This window comes from Syngnathus floridae, chromosome 13 (genome assembly GCF_059516105.1).
Source record: "Syngnathus floridae isolate MCC-2025c chromosome 13, RoL_Sflo_1.0, whole genome shotgun sequence".
NCBI classification, from domain to species: domain Eukaryota; kingdom Metazoa; phylum Chordata; class Actinopteri; order Syngnathiformes; family Syngnathidae; genus Syngnathus; species Syngnathus floridae.
Window position 1 is genome coordinate 12,674,363 of NC_142425.1, and position 20,772 is coordinate 12,695,134.

A 20,772-nucleotide genomic window follows, 5' to 3' on the forward strand; every position below is an offset into this window, starting at 1 on the left:
CATACAGGAAGTACTTCGAACTTCCGTGTTTACATTTTCCGGCGCGGGAAGAACATAGACGACCCCAGCATGGCGGCAAAGCGAGGCGCGCTCATCGTGTTAGAGGGGGTGGACAAAGCTGGCAAGACCACGCAGTGCAAGAAGCTGGTCGAGGCGCTGCAACAGAGAGGACACCCGGCGGAGATGATGAGGTTTCCCGGTGAGGCCCGACACGAAATTTCTGCAGCTTGCGGAGCCTACCCAGTATGGACGTGCTCCGTTCTCCTACATACTGTCAATTTCCTATGCATATACTCTTGATGACTGTCTATATGTATACTATGTGCTATGCATGTAGTATTATTGTCTGTACAGGATTGCTAAAGGCAAAGTAATTCAATGTCAGGGTAAAATGATGCATAAAGTTTTTAAAGGTTCAAGAAATGGTGACATTTTTGTGCTTGTTTGTTGGTAGACAGAAGCACTACGATTGGAAAGCTGATCAGCGGCTACCTGGAGAAGAAGAGCGACCTGGAGGACCACACAGTGCACCTTCTCTTTTCCGCTAACCGGTGGGAAATGGTGTAAGTGGAGGAGATCATTTTCATGTAATGTAAGGTAGAGGTTCTCATTTGATTCTTTTGCAAAGTTGTTCACTTGGTTGTGATGGTCAAATTTCTTTCCTGTTGCATTTTCAAGTTTTTGAACAGTACTGTATGCAATTTTCCCTTTTAAATGTGACTTTTCATCTCCAAATTTTGCGAGTATATTCTAGTGGTAGTCCAACTATTTCCTCACAAATGGATGACTCAAGCATTTATCTTGGAGTAACATCATAACTTTTTGTTATCATCTTCTGCAGGCCTGTTATGAAACAAAAGTTGGAGCGAGGGACCACGCTAGTGGTGGACCGGTACGCCTTCTCTGGGGCTGCTTTCACCAGTGCTAAACCGGTGAGGTGGTCCCTAGTCTGCCAATGTACCACTTAAAAAATAAAAAAAGTTGAATTTTACTTGACTAAAAATGTCATTTCATTTTACTTACTACTTTAAAAAATCTCTCAATTTTAGGGTTTCAGTCTAGAATGGTGCACCAGGCCAGATGTGGGTTTGCCCAAGCCAGACATTGTCCTGTTCCTGCACTTGAACCCGGTCGAAGCAGCTCTGCGAGGTCGCTATGGCGAGGAACGCTACGAGGACGCCGCCTTCCAGAGCGCCGTGCTCGACCGCTTCAATCAGCTCATGGACGACCCATCCGTCAACTGGAAGGTGAATATGCCAAAAAACATGCGTGGCGATGAGATCCTCTTCCTGGCTCATGTTGCGTAAGTGTGCTGTGCAGATGGTGGATGCATCCGGGAGCGTGAATGAAGTTCACAATGACATCGCCCAGAAGAGCCTGGACACCATTCACATTGCGCAGACGCAACCTCTGGGTGAGCTCTGGACAAATAGCCAAATTATGTCCAAGCCCAGAATCACAACATTAGAAGTTGAATGAGTCATAGTCAAATTGTAATTTTCTGACGTTTTATAGTCAGTTTTAATCTTCATTATTATATATATATATATATATATATATATATATATATATATATATATATATACTTATATGTATTATATATACATATGTAATATAAATAAAATAAATTAATATTAATAAATTAATAAATCATATTATATATATTTATTATATAAATAAAAAATGGAATTAGTGTATTTTTTAAAATAAAGACACAAATTTGCTTATTGTAGCCTTACTGTACATGGTCATGGTTTTTTTTTACAAGAAAAAAGCCTGACTATACATGATCATTTTTAGAGTTAGGGTTTGAGGGTCAGGAGTCAAAGGTCAGGGGTCATCTAAAAATTACAAAAATAAGCCTTATTATACATGGTCAGTTTTTGTTAAAAACGCCTATATGATACTATACTATACATAGACCACGTGATAGCTTATGCTAAAGTTAGTGATTGTACTATCTGCTTGGTCTGCTTGGAAGCAAAACAATGCAGTGCTACGGTAATTACACAAAATCAGCTCTAGAATGCGCTGTTGTCCTTTTATTCGTACATGTTACAGTAGGTAGTACTTTTGTGCAATGTATGAAATAGCAGTGAGAGTGTATGAAATAAAATGAGAGAATGCAATCAATTGAGGGACAAATGAAATATTTATTTAGTTTGGTTTATTTTACTCTTGGTCATCATTTGCATTTATTAATTTAGTTTTGTCAAAAGTAATGAAGGAGAGATACATATCATTTATATTTAAACAAATAATGTACATACAGAATAAGACTAGGATAGACAAGATGCCATTTTTTATTTCATCATATATATTTAGTATTTAATAGTGTGAATTTTGCAAAATATTTTAGTTAAATAAATTATGGCGAACCAATGCCGGTATCATTGACAAACTACACTTTAAACAACGTGTGTGACGTTTCCTGCCGACGCAGCAGTCGGGGTGTCTTCCTTTTATGGTGTTTTGTGTCCTTGATTAATTATTTGCATTTATTTACCGACGCATCCGCCCGTCTGGAGCTCTTCGGTGTACGCCATTACTAAAGCGAGCGAGCTCGTAGGAATGTTGCCCTGACTACGCCGACCAATCAACGGTTTTTTTTTGTTAGATCGACATCTAGTCTGTTCCAATAAGAAGCTGTTCTTGGTGTAGGCGTAATTTAGTAGAGCCAATCAAAACAGTGAAAGGCGGGGCGAAGTGACCACAGGCTGCTCTGACAGAGGGAGCACTTTCAACACCGAAGCAGATTGAGGAGAAAAAAAAACAAATCACACCAGTACGCAAATCCTTCCAATGGAGGAGGGCCAGGACGTTGGAGCTTGTTCGGCGAATGAAGTCTGCGAGCCAGCCGCATAGCGCAACTATAACGGGGGAGCGACGGACAGAGGAAGAGAAGACATAGCGGAAAACAAAGTTGTAAGTAACGCCGTTGTTGTGTCGGAAAAAAAAAAAAAAACGTGGTGGTCATTCGTTTCGTGATGTTGTCGGCAACGTTACCGCACGCTAACTTTGTCGTTTTGGGGGGAGGGAGGGCTGCTTAAACGCTGCCTTAAAGCTTGCCAAACGAGGAGGTAAAAGTGTCATATAGTCTACACAAAATTTCTTTTACAAGACGGTTAAAACGCCAGTTTTTCCTATTGTGTTAAAACATGAACTTCAAACTTGGCTGTTGTGGCTAACTAGCATCTCTCTTTACATTAGCCTCCTATACATGAGCTGTTGGGTGGATGTTGCGTCAAGTCGTGTAACTGCCCTTTTAAAATCATCTTCATATTTAAAAGAGTCAAACACACAACTAAAAAACATCCAAAATTGAATGTCATGAACGAACAAATAACAAGCCTAACATGGCATTTGTGCTTGGGGGAGGTCACTCTTCTCCCTTTCAGTGTCTCTTCATTTTTTTTTTTTTTAAGGGTGGCGTGATTGTAGGGACTTAAAGCCACAACATGTCCAACCCTGATGGTGCAGAGTTTGACCCCTGGAGTTAAATTCTCCGTCACTTGACATAATGAAGCATTTGTTTTGCCTTTTTGTATTTATGGAAAGTTATTTGAGCATTTATTCCATATTTAAATCGATCTTTACATTTATATATATATATATATATATATATATATATATATATATATATATATATATATATATATATATATATATATATATATATATATTAGGGTTGCACACTATCAGGGGGGAAAATATATATCACAAAGCTGTATTAAACTATTTCAATGGGTATCAGAGGAAGAATTGCCATGAATGAGTGTTCCTTTTAATCTGGTGAGACATTGATGGCATTAAAGTGCACAGGGTTGAAACATGGAGCTCTGTGAAGTTTCCAGACTGTAAGCGCCCACCCTTCCTCTAAACTGGCCCCGCACGGGATTAGCAGCCAAGTCAGCAATGCAGACAGAGCGTAAAAATCTTTTAAAATGCTTGCTCAAAATCAAAACACGTGCATTTTTTTTTTTTTTTTTTTTTTTTTGCTCTCGCCGCCATTTTCTATGCCTAGTGCACCTTTCTAATTAGTGACCTTCTGCTGACGGTGGCGTTGCACTGCGGGAAGTTCGTTGACGCATGGGACTGAACAAATATTTGGGCTGCTATAGGGCACTTTCGCACCTGCTCCTTTGGCTCATCACCTCCATTCAGCGTAGAGGTCACCTGTTTAAACAAAACCGGCGCTTTTCATCCCCAGTTGTGGTTTTGAAAGTCACTTTGGACTAGATTCGCTCAATATATAAAAATGAGACCGCCCGGTGTCCAAGTCGTGGTGCCTCGACTTGCAAGTTTAATTCTTTCCTTTCTCAAGACAATTACTTGTATATAAGTCAATTGTTGCCGTTGAAGTGATTTAAAAGTGTATATATGAATGTTTGGATACCCCAATGATGTTTGATCGAGAGCGATCCGATTAATCGATACCGATTTGATACTTTTGTCCCACTCTGAATCATTTGGTCATATAACAAAACAAAATAATATCCCTCCTGATTATTGTCGCAAGTTAACTTGCTTACTTTATCTTATGAGTAGCGTGAAACAGCCCCGAGATTTAGCGAGCTTTCGACGTGTTTATTTTCTCTTTCACTCGATTGCGTGGAGCCGAGCCGGGGAGCTGGAAATAAACTATAATTGAGCCCTGCTGAGAAAGATTATCCCGAGCGTCGGGAGCAAGCTTTTTGGATCATAATTGATGTTTGGGAAGGAAACCACACTCTTTCTTTTTTGCCAGAGAGAAGGCGACCGCTGGCGTTTTGGTCGTATTTAGTTGCTACCGAAGACCCCGCTCCCGCATTCCAATATGATCTTGAGGAAAATTCCGAGAGGAATGTCCATGGGGTTAAACATCCCGTCATTTTTCTCGTCCCGTCAGGTTCCCGCCAAAGGACGTGGTTATTATGGCCGGGCCAAGCCTGTTATTTAGCATCTGTTTGAGCATATAGAGAAGCTCTCGCTGCTTTTGTCCAACGCCTTTTTGTGTGTTTTGTAACTGGCACTGCTTCTTCTAGATGGAAAAATGCCACCACAGAAATGTACAGGAGAACCGCAAGAGGTCCGACTCACTTTTGTCTGGATTTTAGTTTTTACAACAATGATGGAAATAATCTGAGGTTTTTGTTACTACACGTGATTAAAAAAAAATCTTATTTATCCATAAAACTATTCACATATTGCTCGTACTGAGAAGAATAAATATATATAAGTCGGTGTAGCATCCCTATTGCATTGCACTTAAGCAGATTACGGCTCATATCGGCTGAGGCTGAGCTAATCATTGGTCCGATGCTTTTCGTTACGCCGACCTTTAACCCCACCCCCCCTCTCAATTTGGCCTTTCATCCTCTGAGACTTGGAGTGGCACCGAAATGCAGTTCAAAGTTATTCGTCTGGTCCAAGAGTGGAGGACTTTGTTAAATATTTTTAGTGACGTCAGAGGAACGCATTGAACCTGTTTGACCTCAACGGTTTGACCCACTTTGGTTGTTGCGTTGAACTTGAAGTCACCGCGCCGGAGCAGGAAGTGTGATAATGCGTTACTAAAGCGTCTGTTGTCGTTTTGCGGGTAAAAGATGCGTCACTGCGACGTCGCACAAATTTTAGGACCATTTTTTTTTTGTTTTTTTTAAACCGGGAGGAAAATACACTTTAGCGCGCCGGGGATCAGTTATGTAACAGATTGATGTCGGAGGGTAATCTTCAGATTATTCCGCCGCTTCGGGAGAAGGTTTTAATCCGGTGGTAGCCCGAAGCCGAGCAGAGCTCAGCGGAACCGTCCCGTTGCCAAGACAACGGCCTGGTCGCCAGTCAATCGCAAGGCACAAACAGATGAGCGGAGAAAAGAACAGTTAAGTGGCAAATATGCAAAATGAGTGACGAATTGGAAATGTTGTCAAGCGCGAGATATCTTTGGAGAAGTCATCCGTTCTGTCGCCACGACTTCCGTTCCGCGTGGTTAAAAGGTGTCGCTCGTGTGTTGTGGTTGAGGTTTTCTTAGCCACTGTGAGCTTAAGTAGCGTGGGAACCAAGCACGCCGGCCCGATTAATCTCTTGGTTTGTTTGGCCCGATTGTGAAAAGTGCAAAGTTGCCTTTTGTTTCCCAACTTTTTGAGCTTGTGTAACTTTTTTTCAAACTCTGGACAGGAGAACGTCGGGTTACATAAAGTCACGCACTTGCCCGTAGTCCCTCAAATATTGGTTTGAAAAGATGCCGTGCCTTCATGACACAATAAAAAAAAAAAATATTACAAGAATTTAGGAGAAAAGTTACTTAAATGTTTCCTGCTTTTGGACAGGGATACAAAACATTTGGATGAAGGGTCTCGTCCGGTCAGGTGACATTCTTCAGCCCCCCCGTTCCAAGTGTGGTTCTGGCTTGTGACCAAACCAGCCGGAGTTCTTTGTCCGCTCGTTGAGAACTTGAACATAGCCTTTGCTTGTTCTCGTTCGCTAGGGAAAAAAAAAAGATGGCCAGCGTTTCTAAGGCTGCTCCACAAATCTGAAAAGTCCCAAGAGACAACACAAAGTGGCAGCAAGGATTTTTTGTGACCACGAGAACAAAGACCGGCTTCCTGATGTGGTGAAAGTCCGAAGCGCTGACTACTTTCTTTGTGGTGGTTTTTGATGTATTTTTGTCAGACTTGTGAATTCTAAAAAAAACATTTAGCCCGATTTTCGTTTTTTATATTTTTCCCTAATTTTGTCAATTTTTGTTTTTTTTGGCCTACATTGCTGGAGCCGCTGAACTTTATTTGAGATTAAACAGAGGCACCTTAAAGTGGATATCCTTTTTTTCCCCCCCAACTCAATTGTACAGGTCGCAATAATAAAGAATATTTATTTTATATATCACAAAAGCCTGGCATTTGAACACGGGTGTGTAGACTTGTCCATGATAGATGTCTTGTGTGACTATTGCCACCAGGGGGCAGTCTAACTTTGTTTTCGAGCTTATCTGTGGCAGGTTAAATAAGTGCACTGTGCAAGTGATACTGTAAGTCTTACAGTATCCCCCCCCCCCCCCCTCCTGCACACAGGACAGACTTGGGTCTTTGGGTTCTAGCCCACGAGTTTTCCTGTTTTCTCCTGCATTTGAAAGCAGGCCAAGGCAGGGGGGGCGGGCCCAGAACGGCACGGGTAGCGCTGCACATTGTTCCCCGGGCTTCCTCTTTCACATTCCTGGGCTGATTGGGATCTTGCCCCCCACCTCCTCCTCCCCGTGTGACGCCATTGTTCTTACTGTCCAGCAGACCCATGGACAGCTGCCATCATTGCACCAGGTGACAGACGGCAACCTGCTTGTCACCAGAGTTACAAAATGGAGTTAATTTAAAAAAAAAAATTTGAAATACGAACCTCCTTGTCACCAGTGGGTGCCCCCTCTTGGTCGCCACCCGTCTGGCTGATTTAGCGATTCTTAGCAGGATCTGCTGCCTCAGCCTCTCTGCACCATCCCGGCAGAAGACCAACCTGGCAACCTTCCTTCTTGGATGTCTGATGGATTTGTTAAATCTGTTTGGCACGCTTGTAAAAAAAAAAAAAAAATGGGGGCTGGATAATGACTTGAATTGCCACATTTGGTCGTTTATAAGTTTTTTTGTTTGTACTCCCTCGATGAAAGTAAACTCGCTGTACAGTCTTTGTTTTTCTTGAGAGCGCTTGGATGGAAGCGAACGAGCCTTTGAGTGTCGTGATAAGGCCTATCGACTCCCGCAGACGGACGAGTTTAGCTCGCTTTCTGACGCCTTCCTACTTCTCACGCCGCCTGTCAATCTCCTTCTTTGACTTGGACGAGTCATGCGGGCCAGCCGGGGTGGGGCGGGGCCTTCCTCCTCCTCCTCCGCCGCGTTATCTCATGTGGAACACGTCCGAGTCCCGCCCTAGATAGTGCCCAGTCGCCGGCGGTGACATCACAACAAGCGCTGCGGCTTCTCGCCTTCCGACAGGTAGCGTCACAGAACAGGGAAGTTGCTTCGCTATGCCAGCGACTCGTTATTCCAGACGGACAACTTTTAAGGGAGTGCGGCATGTAGACTACCTCGTGAGCTGGCGTGGTCGCTCACACATGGCCTTCGACGCCCTCGTACCTTAGGATGGGGTGACGATGGCGTGGCACAAGCTGATGGACGGTACGCCCGAGCGAATAAGCGGAAAGTTGAACATGGACTTTCTGAAGAGTCGGTTGCCCAACGGTCAGGGGGCTCCTGTCCAGCCCGCCACGCCGCAGGAAGCCGGCCCACAGCTCATCCGCATGAGGAGGATGGGGTTGCTGGTCATGAGGGATACTATTGTGGAGGAGAACACCACGGGCGACGGCAACCCGGTGGTCACCCCAGCCGGGCTGCTCCGAAATAGGAGAACTCAATTCAAAGGTACGACGTAAGATGCTGTCGTACGCTGATGGATCGAGATGCCATTTTGGGAAGTTTCCAGAAATTTGTTTGGGAAACTTGGGAATAGAAAGACAGTTTGGAGGATAGTGACACAATTTGGCAATCTCTGCGTCTGTTGCTATTGATCAGCTACAAAGGTCAACTGTTTGTGTTGCGTCTTGGTTCGCTGATAAGACGGACACGCGTAAGAGGAAGTGGCAGCCCAGAGATCCGCCGCTCGCTCGGCCTCGTGATGACATATTTGACACCAGCTCGCCAACTTCCATCTCGCTCAGCAGGCCGTGCCCCACTTAAAGCCGCACACACTCAAAGTCATGGATGTTGTCGTGTGGAGCGCGAGGTTGACGACAATACTACTGACTTCTATGAGTGCCAAAGTGTTTTTTTTTGTTTGTTTTTTTATCATTGGTTAAAATTAAGACATTTTTTGCTTTAATCAACCCAGTTATTTATTTACATTACAATAAATAGTTGCTGCTTTGATTCCAGCACACACAAACTATACAATACCGAAAACCCAAACCCACATTATACACAAAATTCTATGACGCTAATTTGTGTTTGCGCTAATCCAAATGCCAGAGGTGAAATTCTTCCAATGTTTCTGTTCATGCTAATTTCGTGCATGTTCAGACAGCTCTCACGGATTTGATTCTAAATCTTCTTTTTTGTTTCCCCCCAACCAGAAAACATCCAGCGATTTCGAAAAACCTCCTTTTTACAGCATGCTCAACGTGGCCGGAACCGCCAGGGTGAGTTGTATTTTTAGAAACGAGGAAGAAGGAAAAAAAAAAAAAAAAAAGCAATGTTTTGGTAAATTGAAGACGTACTGTCGCTCGCTTGTTGTGTTCATACCAAAGGATAATTTGCCTTGCTGTGATCTCGGCGCCACTCCCTTCTGCAGAACTGGCTTAGCCTGAGTTGCCTTTTAAGGTGGCGCTACTTCCCTGCTGTCTCACAAACAAGTTTTTGTTGATTTTAAAAGAAAAATCTGTGACGTGATTTGAGCATTTTAATTAACAGGATCAGGGATTTGTGTTTGTGATGGCACATTTGTTTGTCCTTTTTTTCTACCCGCTCGGAACACTGGCCGCATTGTGTTGTCGCACGGCCTCGCTGTTAAATGACAAATAGCGAAAGAATCTCCACTATGGCGCATTGAAGTGCCGTGTGAGAATTTTAGCGGCGAGCGGTGGAGAAAAGAAAAAATAAATTACGGCATTTTGAATTTATTTTGCAAGATTGTAAATGACACTGATTTGATTGGGGAAAAAAAAAAGTCCGGATGTAAATTGCCCGTCCTCTGCCGCTCGGGCACCACTGGAGCAGAGGTCGAGGAATCAAATTTCAGCTCGGATCAATTTTTGTTCCAAGTGCTGCCCTTCAGACAGGAAATGCATCCTCCAGCCAGGAACATCACCTGCTCTAAGCAGGGTTCACTGGGAACAGCGATGACGCCACGTTTGAACTTTGCCATCAATGTCTGGCGAAGGCCCGATTGTATACAGAAGATTGTTGTGGATTCTTGAGATTATTTGATCAAGCAGCTATTTTGACCTCCCCCCTCCTCCCCTGCTACACCGGAAGCCGGCACCTCGGAGCGCAAACGTTCCCATAGAGAGACCGTGTTGTCGGTTCCTCCTCTGCATTCCTCAAACAAGCAAGCTGGGTTTACACAAAACAGTTCCTCCCTCCCCTAGTCTGGCCGCTTCGCCGATAACGGCGCTGGCTTATATTCCGACGTCCCGTCTTTGTTGTTCGCTCACAAACAGCCGTGATGTTACCCTTATTTTGCTCAAGGGAGGGGGGGAAGTATTTGCGCGAGTGTCACAATACTGGTATGCTGCAAGAGGGCATTACTCAGCGTGTTTAATTGGACGATAACCAGAAACAACTTTTCAGCCTGAAGCTCTGTTAGAGTGGAGGTCGAAAAAAAAAAAAAGCTTTCTGGGATGTTTGGATCGTCTCCTGTTCTTCTACCGCTTGTGATGAAGTGCTGCCTCCGTGAGTGAAAATTGTCTGTTAGCGGCCGTCGTGCTTGCTCATCTGCGAGCACATTCTATGACATAAGAAGTGAAAATCTTGCAATCTTGCATTCTTTACACCAAGGCAGGGTAGGGCAGGTCGTGAACGGAATGCAGGCCGCGAAAATTAATCAGGTGAATAAATCAAGCCGGCCGTCACTCAGCGGGGACTCCATCGGCGCTGACATGGCAAGGTATGCTAGGCTAGGCTTCGCAGAGTGTAAACAGAAAAAGAAAAAAAAAAAGGGCCGCATGGTGAAATATGCCTCGGTCCTCCTCTCCCTTCGAGTAGCTTCATAACCGCGCACCTCGTAAACTGACACTCAGGAACGAGATTAGACTCCCGGAGTGCATAAAAGTGCCGCATGTCTTTGTGTTGTTGTTGCGGCCCCGAAAGTAGAACACATTGGAGGATGTAATAAAAGTTGACACCCCCACTGTTCCAATGATAGCGATTTAAAAAGAAAGAATCCAAAAGCTCCCTTCACCCTTGTGACCTATGACCTTTACAACCCTTTTGGGGAAATTTTACAGCAGGGGAAGTACAATGAACAATTTGAACGGTGGCCGCATAAGTGTTCCTTGCCGAGAATGTTTCGACGGGAAGCCAAACGGCCGTTCGAACTCGCCGTTAAATATGAATTTTGATTTGTCGCCACTCGCAAAACGGCCATTATGTCATTTGCGGTGGAGATTCTCGCACCCGTCCGTTGAAAAGCGTCGGGGCGGCACCGCAAAGTCCCCCGCTTGTGTCGATTGTTTGCGCTCGGCTCTGCTTGCTTTTTGCATAACTCGGCGGGGCATGTGACACGGCCAGAGATGAGAAATCAAGCAAACGAGAAGGGGGACAAAGACCTTTTGTCTGTCGCCGCCCTTGGCCTCGACTCATTTCCTCGGCTCATTTTGTCAACAAACCCCATCCACTGTTTCAAGCGCGAAACGACTTGATGTCACGCGGCTCCGCTCGGAGAGTCCGGAAAAGACGACCCCCAAATTCGAATATCAGATCGATTAAGATTGCTCGTCGCCGTGTTGATTTTAATTTTTGCTGTATACACAACCCTCGAGCGAGCGGCAATCAAAACGATCAAACACTTCTTTTATTAGCTCGCATGTTGTCCATAATGAAGTGTCCTTTTTCCCCCAATACGAGTCCGACTCGACTTATTAAGACGCGATTATTCATTCCTGCTGTCAAATTACAAGGGAAAGGAAATGACCACTTAGGCTCGGTAGCAACGTCAGCGTGCGTAGGCTTGGTGTGTGTGTGCGTGCGTGAGACTCCCTGGTTAATCACGCTGTGGCTGAACACTGACGTCTCGCACGATGCTGTGCTTTTTAGATGGTAGTGAAACCCCCCCCCCCCCCTCTCTTTGGTCGTATTTGAAATCTGCTGAAATTCAAAATGGCCTTTTTTTTTTATATACTTTTACCGTCTTTATGGGCTCACTTACTGGCTTTATTTCGACTCGGGACTAGTCATGGGAATGAAAGCTGACGGTCCAAGAGGGTGTGGCGAGCAGTGGCTCATGTGCACAAGATGGGACCGCCCCCCCCTCCCTGAAAACACATCCTCGTTCTATTTGGGCAACTGGAAAGAGTGAACACAAATGCCCAACACGTCCCCTATTTGATTGTTTTGGAATAGCCGAGTCATGTTTGTCTGCCGTATTTCTTTTCCAAAGGTGTCGGCTTGTGTTGTGATCGCACCGACCCTCCCATTTCCTCCTCCCGCAAGAGTCAGCCGTGACGCATCACGTATCGCCGCGGCGTTTTGACAGGAAGCGGCTTGTCACAGGCCGCCAGCCAAGGCGCTGGGTTAACGCAGCCTTTCCGCACAGTAGCCGCTCTTGACACCGGCAGCATTTTGATGACATCACCGCCAGCGAGCCCACCCTCTCTTTCTGTCTCTCCGTCTCTCCCCCCTCCCGCCTCCTTCTGTTTGCTGTCGAAACAAGCTCGCTCGCCCTCTCTCTCTCTCTTTTGGTCTGTGTGAAAGAACGATGCTCGGGAAGGGGAGGAGGCCCCTGCGAGCGAATGGGGAGGGAGAGGGGGGGGCTGTACGAGCAGGCTAGTACTGGCACAGTCACACACAGGAAGAGCAGCGCAGAGGAAATATCGCAGTGCGTTGTTAATACCTTGCACTATTTTCCTCACCTCTCTTTTTTGAAGACGACAAGTTTAATCCACTTTCCGGGTTCCATGCGCCGCACCAAGGAGTCGGCGGATCGGCAAGCGAGCGGATCGCTTCACTCGCCTGGCAACCCCCAAACTTGGAGCTAAACAACCCCGGTGGCACCTCCCGGCGGGGTCGCGCAGCGCTCGTACGACTCGGTCAGGATGACACATTTGGCCGCCGCCTGCGGAGGGTAACGGAGCTGGCGTCGATTGAACCCAAATGGCTTGCGAAGCGAGCGGTCAAATTGAGCGCAACCGTGTGAAAATCGTGCCTTGCCGGACCATGCCAAAGTTTTGAGTCGGCGCCGCCATGCTGAGCCTGCAGGATTCGGTCTTTTTTGAGATCAGCATCAAATCTCTGCTCAAGTCGTGGAGCAGCAGCTGTGAGTACCTGATGTTTACATACCGCAATCTTATCTGCGCAGGATTGTTGCATCGAGACCCCCCCCACACCCCACACGCCCCCCCTCAACCAATCTTGAACCTGTGTTAGGATTACTAATGGAGTGTCAGGATAACTGATTGTATTGAATCCAGACCCGAATGGGGCTGGCGTCGTGCAGGTGGCCTCGTTCAACCGCATCTTTCGGTCTCACTTCCTCCAGTAAAAAACGTCGCTACTGATGGGTAGCGAGCCGGGTGTTCACTTCGACATTGGCACACAAATCGCTTACCTTGTACTCTGAGATATTGCTGACTTGGATTGGAAAGGAGGCAAAACGTACGTCAGGTGCTCGTTCTAGGTTTACTGTGGCTTTAAAAAGTCGTGCTTTCAAAAACCGCTCAAACTTTCCGTCGGCGGTTGCAGGCAAAGCCACACGACCGCTCGCAGTCTCGTCGATGATGCGAGCAGTCGATGAGCTCGATGGTTTTTCACCTCTTTGAAAAAGGCAATGTCAGGGAACTGGGATGGAGAAATATTTCGGCTAGCTAGTACGGCTAGCAGTGGTTTGTTTCCACACACATGCCACAAATAGTACTTTTTGTTCTTAAATTCAGCTAGAAACATTTTTTTTTATGTGTCATATACCCAAACACATGAAACAATACATTGCATATAATGTTTTTGCTCAAAGTTACCATCCCATGCTTCCTTATTTCGAAGTCAAGCCGGAAGTACCTTCTCCGCTCCTGCCGCTTTCTGTCACTGTCTGCTCCGTTTTACCACCCAAATCTACTTTGGCAGCACTCAACGCAAATCCCAGTCCCTTCATTCCCCCCCCCACCCCCACGTCCTGCTTTTATAACCCTGCTCTCCATCCCCTTCGGGGCAGCTAATGTTTCCCGACCATCGATCCGTCTTCCGCCTCTGTCCCGTTATTAGCTTCCCGACGTGTACTCTAAGAAATCCAAAAGGCCACAATCTGCTTCGTGGATTATGAACAAACGGGTGCGCGTTTTTGCACTGATTTCCCACCGTTGTGTCATCTTTCTTTCCCGGATGTTGATACCACGATTCATAAATCCATACGTGCGATCATGTAACATTGATGTCCATATAGAAGCGCAATCGTGACCTTTCAATGGCGCTTTAAGCACACTGATGACTCATCATTTTCGTGCCATTACTGCAGAGCACAGTGTCACTCGAGTATAATTAACATGCAGCGACGGTATGCTTGCTATAGATTCACCCCCGCTTGCCAACAGTTGCCCGGGCATAAAGTCAGAACTGGATTGTCCATTTTTTTCTTTGGAACATTCTGCCACTTGCTGTCAATCGAAAATGACGTCACAGTGCCCGAGGGCTCATGAAACAATCAATCGGCACTCGCCAGTTTTCTGGTTTTGGTCGTTCGCTAGCTGAGCGCTTTTTGACGTTAATGACATTTTAAATGAAGCTAAATTATCCATTTGTCCGTCCTCCATATTGCTTAGCCTCAGTAGGGCTGCTAGAGTGCTGCCTGGCGCCCATCCCTTAGGACGAGAGGCGGGGTTAAGCCACCAGCCAATCACAGGCTAAATTAGTGAAACATAAGAATATTGCAGAAACTTCAAAACAAAAAATGCATTATATTTTTAGGAACATGCAATGTGTTTGTTTACTATGTCTTATCAGTACTTTATTTTAGGAAATTGCAACATTAGTGTTTTTTTTTTCTTTTCAAATCTATTAGGGGAAAGTCCAAATATGCCGAGAAGTCATCTCGAGGTTGCGACACGCCGCTTTATTTTTCACGAAGCATTGTCTTGCTGTCGTCGTCCATACCTGTATGACTCCCAAACCAAACTGCATTGCGATCAATAGTTTGCCACTCACCCCTCTTTCATACAGGCCCCCCCCCCCACGTTGGGCGCCAGTTCCTCATCGGGCCTGTCAAAACAAACGAGGGCACCATCAAATCAAAAACACAGCACCTTCCTTTGGTGCTTTTTACGATACCCAGTCGCGGAAAGAAAGTCACGGATTTGATGTTGTGTTTTAGTTGTAACTCGCCACAGCCGGAGCGTGTTAGGACACAATAACACATTTGGCACTGCCATGCAGCAGAAACATTAGCAGCAGGTCTTTTGTCTGGTTTTAAAAAAAAAGAGAGAAACTCTCAACTCTGCATTCCAGCCGTTTGTGTGATTGTGCTGTTGTTGCTGGTTGTCCTGACAGTGGAAGTGAGCAGGCCGCTGGGAGTGTTTTTTTTTTTTTTTTTTCTTTGTAACTGTGACAAGGTGGAGTCACTATAGTTGTGTAATCATATTTCCTAAGTGAAAAGCAGGGCTTGTGTACTTTGCATGCCTCCAGCAGCAAGGTGTTGAAAAAAAGAAATAGAAGAAAATAAACTGAAAAATTCCTGCAGCCTCAAACTGTTTTTTTTCTTCCAGTTTTGAATTGTATTAATGATTAATAAAATTGTAATTAATTAATTAATCAATAAACTTAAAAATGAATTTATTATTTATTAATTAAATGCATTTAAAATAAAGTTGGACTATTCACAATAAATCAATTTACCAATTATTTGATGTTATATAGGAATATAAATTTGTCATTTTTGGGAAGAGCAAGAACTTGTTTTTTTTCCTAGTTAGACATAAATAGTTTGGTCTGCAGCAGAGTTGGAAAATGGCATCACTTTTGTCTTTTTTTTTTTTTTAAGTCAGTAGGATGTCATCCGTGGAAAAGAAGTTTGGAATGCCACTAGTGTGTGTTATGTTTATGTTGTCTTTCTACTTTGTTGTTGTTGTTGACAAGTGCAGCATTAGCACTTTTGTGTGCAACGCTCCAGCTGGTCTGAAGCAGGAGAAAGAAGATTAGGATGCCCACGGCGTTGATTGGTTATTAGGGGGAGAGGCAAGCCGAGTGCGTGACATCATCGTAAACAAAGACAAGAATGGCTTGAAAGGCTCTCTGTGTTGCAGGACAACATGACCGCCACATACTACACAGCGACGCAATGTGCTCAACATACCAAGAAATTCCCAAGAAAATATTTTAGCCGAGACAAATTGTGGAAAGTGTTCTAAGGAAATCCTTTGTGAGCTGTTTATTTTGTTCGTCTCTCTCTCTGAACAAGCCAAATGTGATGTCGCAATTGGTTATGGTTACATTTTGGACTTTCTCCATCCATGACTGTCTTCTCCAGAGTCATTTTAAAATTTTGATTTGTATAATTAGTGGTCAATGGTCAAGCCGACCAAATTTGTGTGGCCTCGGTTATAAATAGTCGCTTTCCATGTTGATGAAATCTTTATTGTAAATAAACACACGGCTGAGAAAAAACCTGACCAATCTGGAAAATGACAAAAATATGACAAAACTGAAAAAAAGGTGGTAAAAAAAACAACAGTCATAAACCTAAAAAAACATTTTTAGAAGAACTTGAGCAAAATTATGACAATAAGTGACAAACTTGACAAAAACAGATTAAAAACTTGAGGAAAAAAACCCCCAGATGATATATTATAAAAATATGGGCAAAAACTGAATATAGCTGCTAAAAATGTAGCCTAAAATAAAAAAAATCCAACAAAAGAATTTGCTAAAATAAGCCAAAACGTGGACAAAAATAAGATAACATAGGCTGATATTCATTGCACATTTTTAATCTCATATTTAGTATACAAACTGTGACCGAATAGCGCACTTCACACGCTTGTCATCAACAATCATTTCATCATCTGAATGCTCCTGGGCCAAGAAGCAGATTGTTCTCGTAAGGGGAAGATGATGTAAAGGCGTAGTTGTCGCCGCCGCCGCCAGACGACCGACCGCTCGGCTGCACTCGGCAGCCATTGCGGGCCCGGGCTGCAAGTTGCGCCACATAATTCTCACACGCACCATTCGAAGTTATGACTGTGAGCTGGCTGCGTGACAACGCCTTTCATGAGGCTTAGCGTCGTTTTCCTCAAGCCTATTGAAAGGCAAATTGCTGCTATTCTCACATGTGCGAGCCTGCGCCATTGTCGTGTTTGTCCCATGTCATCCATCGTTGACCTGAAAGCTTCCTGAGATACATTTTACAAACACCTATCTCGACTTTCCCTGATCTCTGACCCCTTGCCTTTTCGTCCCGCAGCTTCCGCGCCGGTCAGCAGCAGCAGCGTGAGTAGACGGCGCGCCCCCGCCTCGACGACTCCCCTGTGGGAAAAACACAACTTCGCGGCCATGTCCATTATCACCATCGACCCCGAGCTCAAGCCCGGGGAGTTCGTCATCAAGAGCCTGTTCGCCGAGTTCGCCGTGCTGGCCGAGAAGAAGATCGAGATGGTGATGGCCGAACCGCTGGTGAGTGTCATTTTAACGACCTCGCCGCCACCGCGGAGGCTCGTTAGCTTTACGAGCATCGATTAATACTTAACACGCGGCGCTGATTGTCCCTCACTCTGAAAGATTTCAAATTTTAATAAAAGGGGACTCGTTCTCCGTTTTGAAATCAAATCATTTCAATAAACCGTTGAAGTTTATTGTACTATATATATATGTCGAAAATATTTATGATTTCATTAAAAATTTCTGTTACATACCTTGTTGACTTTTGAATCTTTTCCTCCCCCCACCCAGGAGAAACCTCTTTCCCGCTCCCTCCAGAGAGGGGAGGATGCACAGTTTGACCAGGTCAGTGCGGCAGTGTGAACGCCCCCCCCCCTCGCCAACCTCCCGCTGCCAAGTTCCATACTGCACTTGTGCGCAGTATTTGAATCGCGGCCAATCAATGGCCCATTCAGCGGCCCGTCGTGTGTACAATGGGGGCCCGCCGCAGAGCTTTGTTCGCAACAACGCCCCGCCGACGAGGAGAATTTACGGCGAGGGGAAAGTCAGCAAGGGTGGAAGCGCTGTGTCATCCTCGCAACTAAATCTGCCACTCGCTGCTGGCGTATGTCTGTTTGTGTGTGTGGGTGTGCGTGCGTGCTGCCTGGCGCCACGAGGGGCAGTGGCGGGCATGTGACTTGCGTAACTGCGCTGGCCGCCGTCCACGGTCGACGCCCTGCATGCCCGCTGACCGCCGCCTGCCACGTCCAAAATGTTTGACTGTGTCGCGTGTTAGTTGTCACATGAAAAGCGTTTGGAGTTTTAGTTTCTCCCGCGAGGTTTTTCCACTGTCTGTTAAAATTGCTGATATTAAATCGCTGACAGATTATAATACATAATATAATAAAAAAACTATCTCAATTGTACAATTAAAGTGTTAAAATTAAAGTGTTTAAAAAAACGAATTTTATTAATTGTTTTTAAATTAATTAGTTATCGGAATTTTATTTTGACAAGTATTGGCGACTGGCCTAAGAAAATCCATATGGGTCAGACTCCTCATCACAGAGGTTAACAAATCTGATTTTGGATTGTGATTCCCCCCCCCCCTTTTTTTTTCTTTCCCTCTCTCTCTCTTTTCCAGTTAATAAGCTCTATGAGCTCCATAGCCGAACACTGTTTGCCCTCCCTGCTGCGTACGCTCTTCGACTGGTACCGGCGCCAAAGCGGCACCGAAGACGAGTCGTACGAGTACAGGCCTCGTTCCAGCACAAAGTCCAAAGGGTGACACATTGTAGAATCTTCGCCACTTTTCTTTTTTGTGCACTATTTCTCTCTCATGCCATCTTTTTTGATTTTGCAGAGATGAGCAGCACCGAGATAAAGACTACCTTCTGGAGAGGAGGGATTTAGCCATAGATTTCATGTTTTGCCTGGTGTCGGTGGAAGTTCTCAAACGGGTGAGCTGCCCGCCCTTCTTGCTACTTTGAATTTTCCATTGTTTTCCAGAAAAAGCACTTCTACTTTGGTTACTGTAAAGCAGGAAGTGTCACCACCCCCCCAAAAAAAATAAAAATCTTGTACATTGTCCCTCATGATGAGTTATATCTATGAATAGTACATCGAAAGTTTTTCTCTTCATTTCAAAGCGTGATTGTTTTATGGAATGTTCTGTTGTCATTGAGGCCTTTGCCCACGGAGAAGGGGGGGGCGGGGTTCCTAATAAATCAACACTTGCACAATGTGCAGCCTTCCTTGGTGCTTGGCCAAAGGAGACCATCCACATTTTTAAGCAACATTCCCAAAGCCGACCCCCCCCCCCCCACCCCCCCCAGGGAGACCAGCTCCGACTTGCCCTTGGCTCCGCTCCTGAAGGAAATGAAATGTCGCAATGCGAAGAAAAAAAAAAAAAAAAAGTATCACTGCTGACTAATGCGAGTAATTTGTTTGCGTTTGTCGCAGATTCCTCTTCACCCAGTGCCGGACGCTTTAGTACACGAAGTTCTAAACCTGGCATTTAAGCACTTTAAACACAAAGAGGGGTAAGTCAAGTATTATTTTTGATTTTTTGTTATATTTTGTTTTAAATTGCGTGACTTTTATTTCATTGCAGATACTGTGGCCCCAACACAGGCAACGTGCACATCATCGCAGACTTGTACGCGGAGGTCATTGGAGTTCTCACGCAGTCAAAGTTAGTCGTTTTTTTTTTTTTATCTCTCTTTCTCTCACACGTGAGCAAGAGTCACACAAAATCTAATCTTTTGTGCGTAAGGTTTTTAGCTGTGACGAAAAAGTTCAACACTGAACTGGATGAGCTCCGGAAAAAAGAGCAGAGTCCCTACATCGTGCAGTGCATCATCAGTCTCATCATGGGCATGAAATTCTTCCGGGTCAAAATGTACCCCGTGGAGGATTTCGAGGCGTCCTTTCTCTTCATGCAGGTGAGGGAAAGTCTTACCGGAATGCCAAATTTGTCCTCCGAGTGAAGACAAAAGTGCTCGCGGAGCTTAAGCTAGATGTCAAGGCGGCGGAATAAACGCTCCGTCTGCTTCCCACACGCAAGACGCGACATTTGTCATCATAACAATCGGCCGATAAGAATGTTTGCTAAATCACACCAGACGTGAAGTTTTTTTTTCTTTATGACTTTACCGCTCTGTTCAAAGCCGGTAGCGCCTCATAAAACCCGGTGAATAACTGCCAGAGGTTTTGCCAAGAAGTCCGCGCGTGCCTCCATTCGAAGATTCCATCAGCTCTCCGCAAAGTATTACTTGTTGCCTCGTAAGCGCCTTTAATGAAGCGCACGCGCCGGTTTATGTCCTCGTTTCCGACGGCCTCGCGTGTAGTTGAAAGCGATGAAATTGTTTTATTGGACACCGCGTAATACAAAACACTTTTCCCACCATGGGAATTGATGTTTTTTATTTGTGAACAAATGTGTAAGCCTTGACTGGCTCACGTTCCACTCCATTACTTCTTGAACGTAATGTCTTTTTTGTAGGAGTGTGCCCAGTACTTCCTGGAAGTCAAGGACAAGGACATAAAACACGCCCTCGCCGGCCTCTTTGTGGAGATTCTGATCCCAGTTGCGGCCGTGAGTGAAGCCAGCTCCCTCGCCGTCTTTGTTCTCCTTCCTCGCCTAAGTAGCTCTTTATTGTCCCGCAGGCGGTGAAGAATGAAGTCAACGTGCCGTGCCTGAAGAACTTTGTGGAGAAGCTGTACCAGACCACCTTTGACCTTAGCTCCAGAAAGAAGCACTCTTTGGTCAATATCACAAATCACCAAATGTTCAAATTAAAGTTCTCGTCTGACGCTGGTTGTTTTTTTTCGTCATTGTAGGCCCTGTACCCCTTGGTGACCTGCTTACTGTGCGTCAGCCAGAAACAGTTCTTCCTCAACAACTGGCACATCTTCCTGCAGAACTGCCTCTCGCACCTCAAGGTAACCCCCCCTCTCTCTCTCTGAGGTTTGCGCCATC

General features: G+C 45.1%; 2 protein-coding genes across 2 annotated transcripts in view; both read left to right on the top strand.

The window, feature by feature from the left end:
• dtymk (deoxythymidylate kinase (thymidylate kinase)) lies at window positions 1–2,133 on the top strand. Its single transcript, XM_088393172.1, has 5 exons — window positions 1–199; window positions 455–563; window positions 842–932; window positions 1,050–1,247; window positions 1,321–2,133. Exons 1-5 carry the CDS (start codon window positions 70–72, stop codon window positions 1,477–1,479), a joined length of 687 nt encoding a protein of 228 aa, XP_088249298.1. The 5' UTR covers window positions 1–69; the 3' UTR covers window positions 1,480–2,133.
• A 5,777-nt stretch (window positions 2,134–7,910) lies between these two features.
• fryl (furry homolog, like) overlaps window positions 7,911–20,772 on the top strand; it is a 34,331-nt gene continuing 21,469 nt past the window's right edge. Inside the window, 12 exon segments of the mRNA XM_088395082.1 lie at window positions 7,911–8,384; window positions 9,092–9,157; window positions 17,119–17,327; window positions 17,604–17,657; window positions 18,436–18,575; window positions 18,655–18,751; window positions 19,254–19,333; window positions 19,405–19,485; window positions 19,567–19,735; window positions 20,296–20,388; window positions 20,460–20,558; window positions 20,634–20,735. Of these exon segments, the coding sequence (XP_088251208.1) occupies window positions 8,117–8,384; window positions 9,092–9,157; window positions 17,119–17,327; window positions 17,604–17,657; window positions 18,436–18,575; window positions 18,655–18,751; window positions 19,254–19,333; window positions 19,405–19,485; window positions 19,567–19,735; window positions 20,296–20,388; window positions 20,460–20,558; window positions 20,634–20,735 (1,458 nt within the window). The 5' untranslated portion in view covers window positions 7,911–8,116.

Bases quoted from the DNA above. Each gene is read 5' to 3' on its own strand.
- dtymk (XM_088393172.1), top strand. From the start codon at position 70: ATGGCGGCAAAGCGAGGCGCGCTCATCGTGTTAGAGGGGGTGGACAAA. The intron at 200-454 runs GTGAGGCCCGAC...GTTTGTTGGTAG, and splicing joins GGAGATGATGAGGTTTCCCG to ACAGAAGCACTACGATTGGA. The intron at 1,248-1,320 runs GTGAATATGCCA...TGTGCTGTGCAG, and splicing joins ACCCATCCGTCAACTGGAAG to ATGGTGGATGCATCCGGGAG.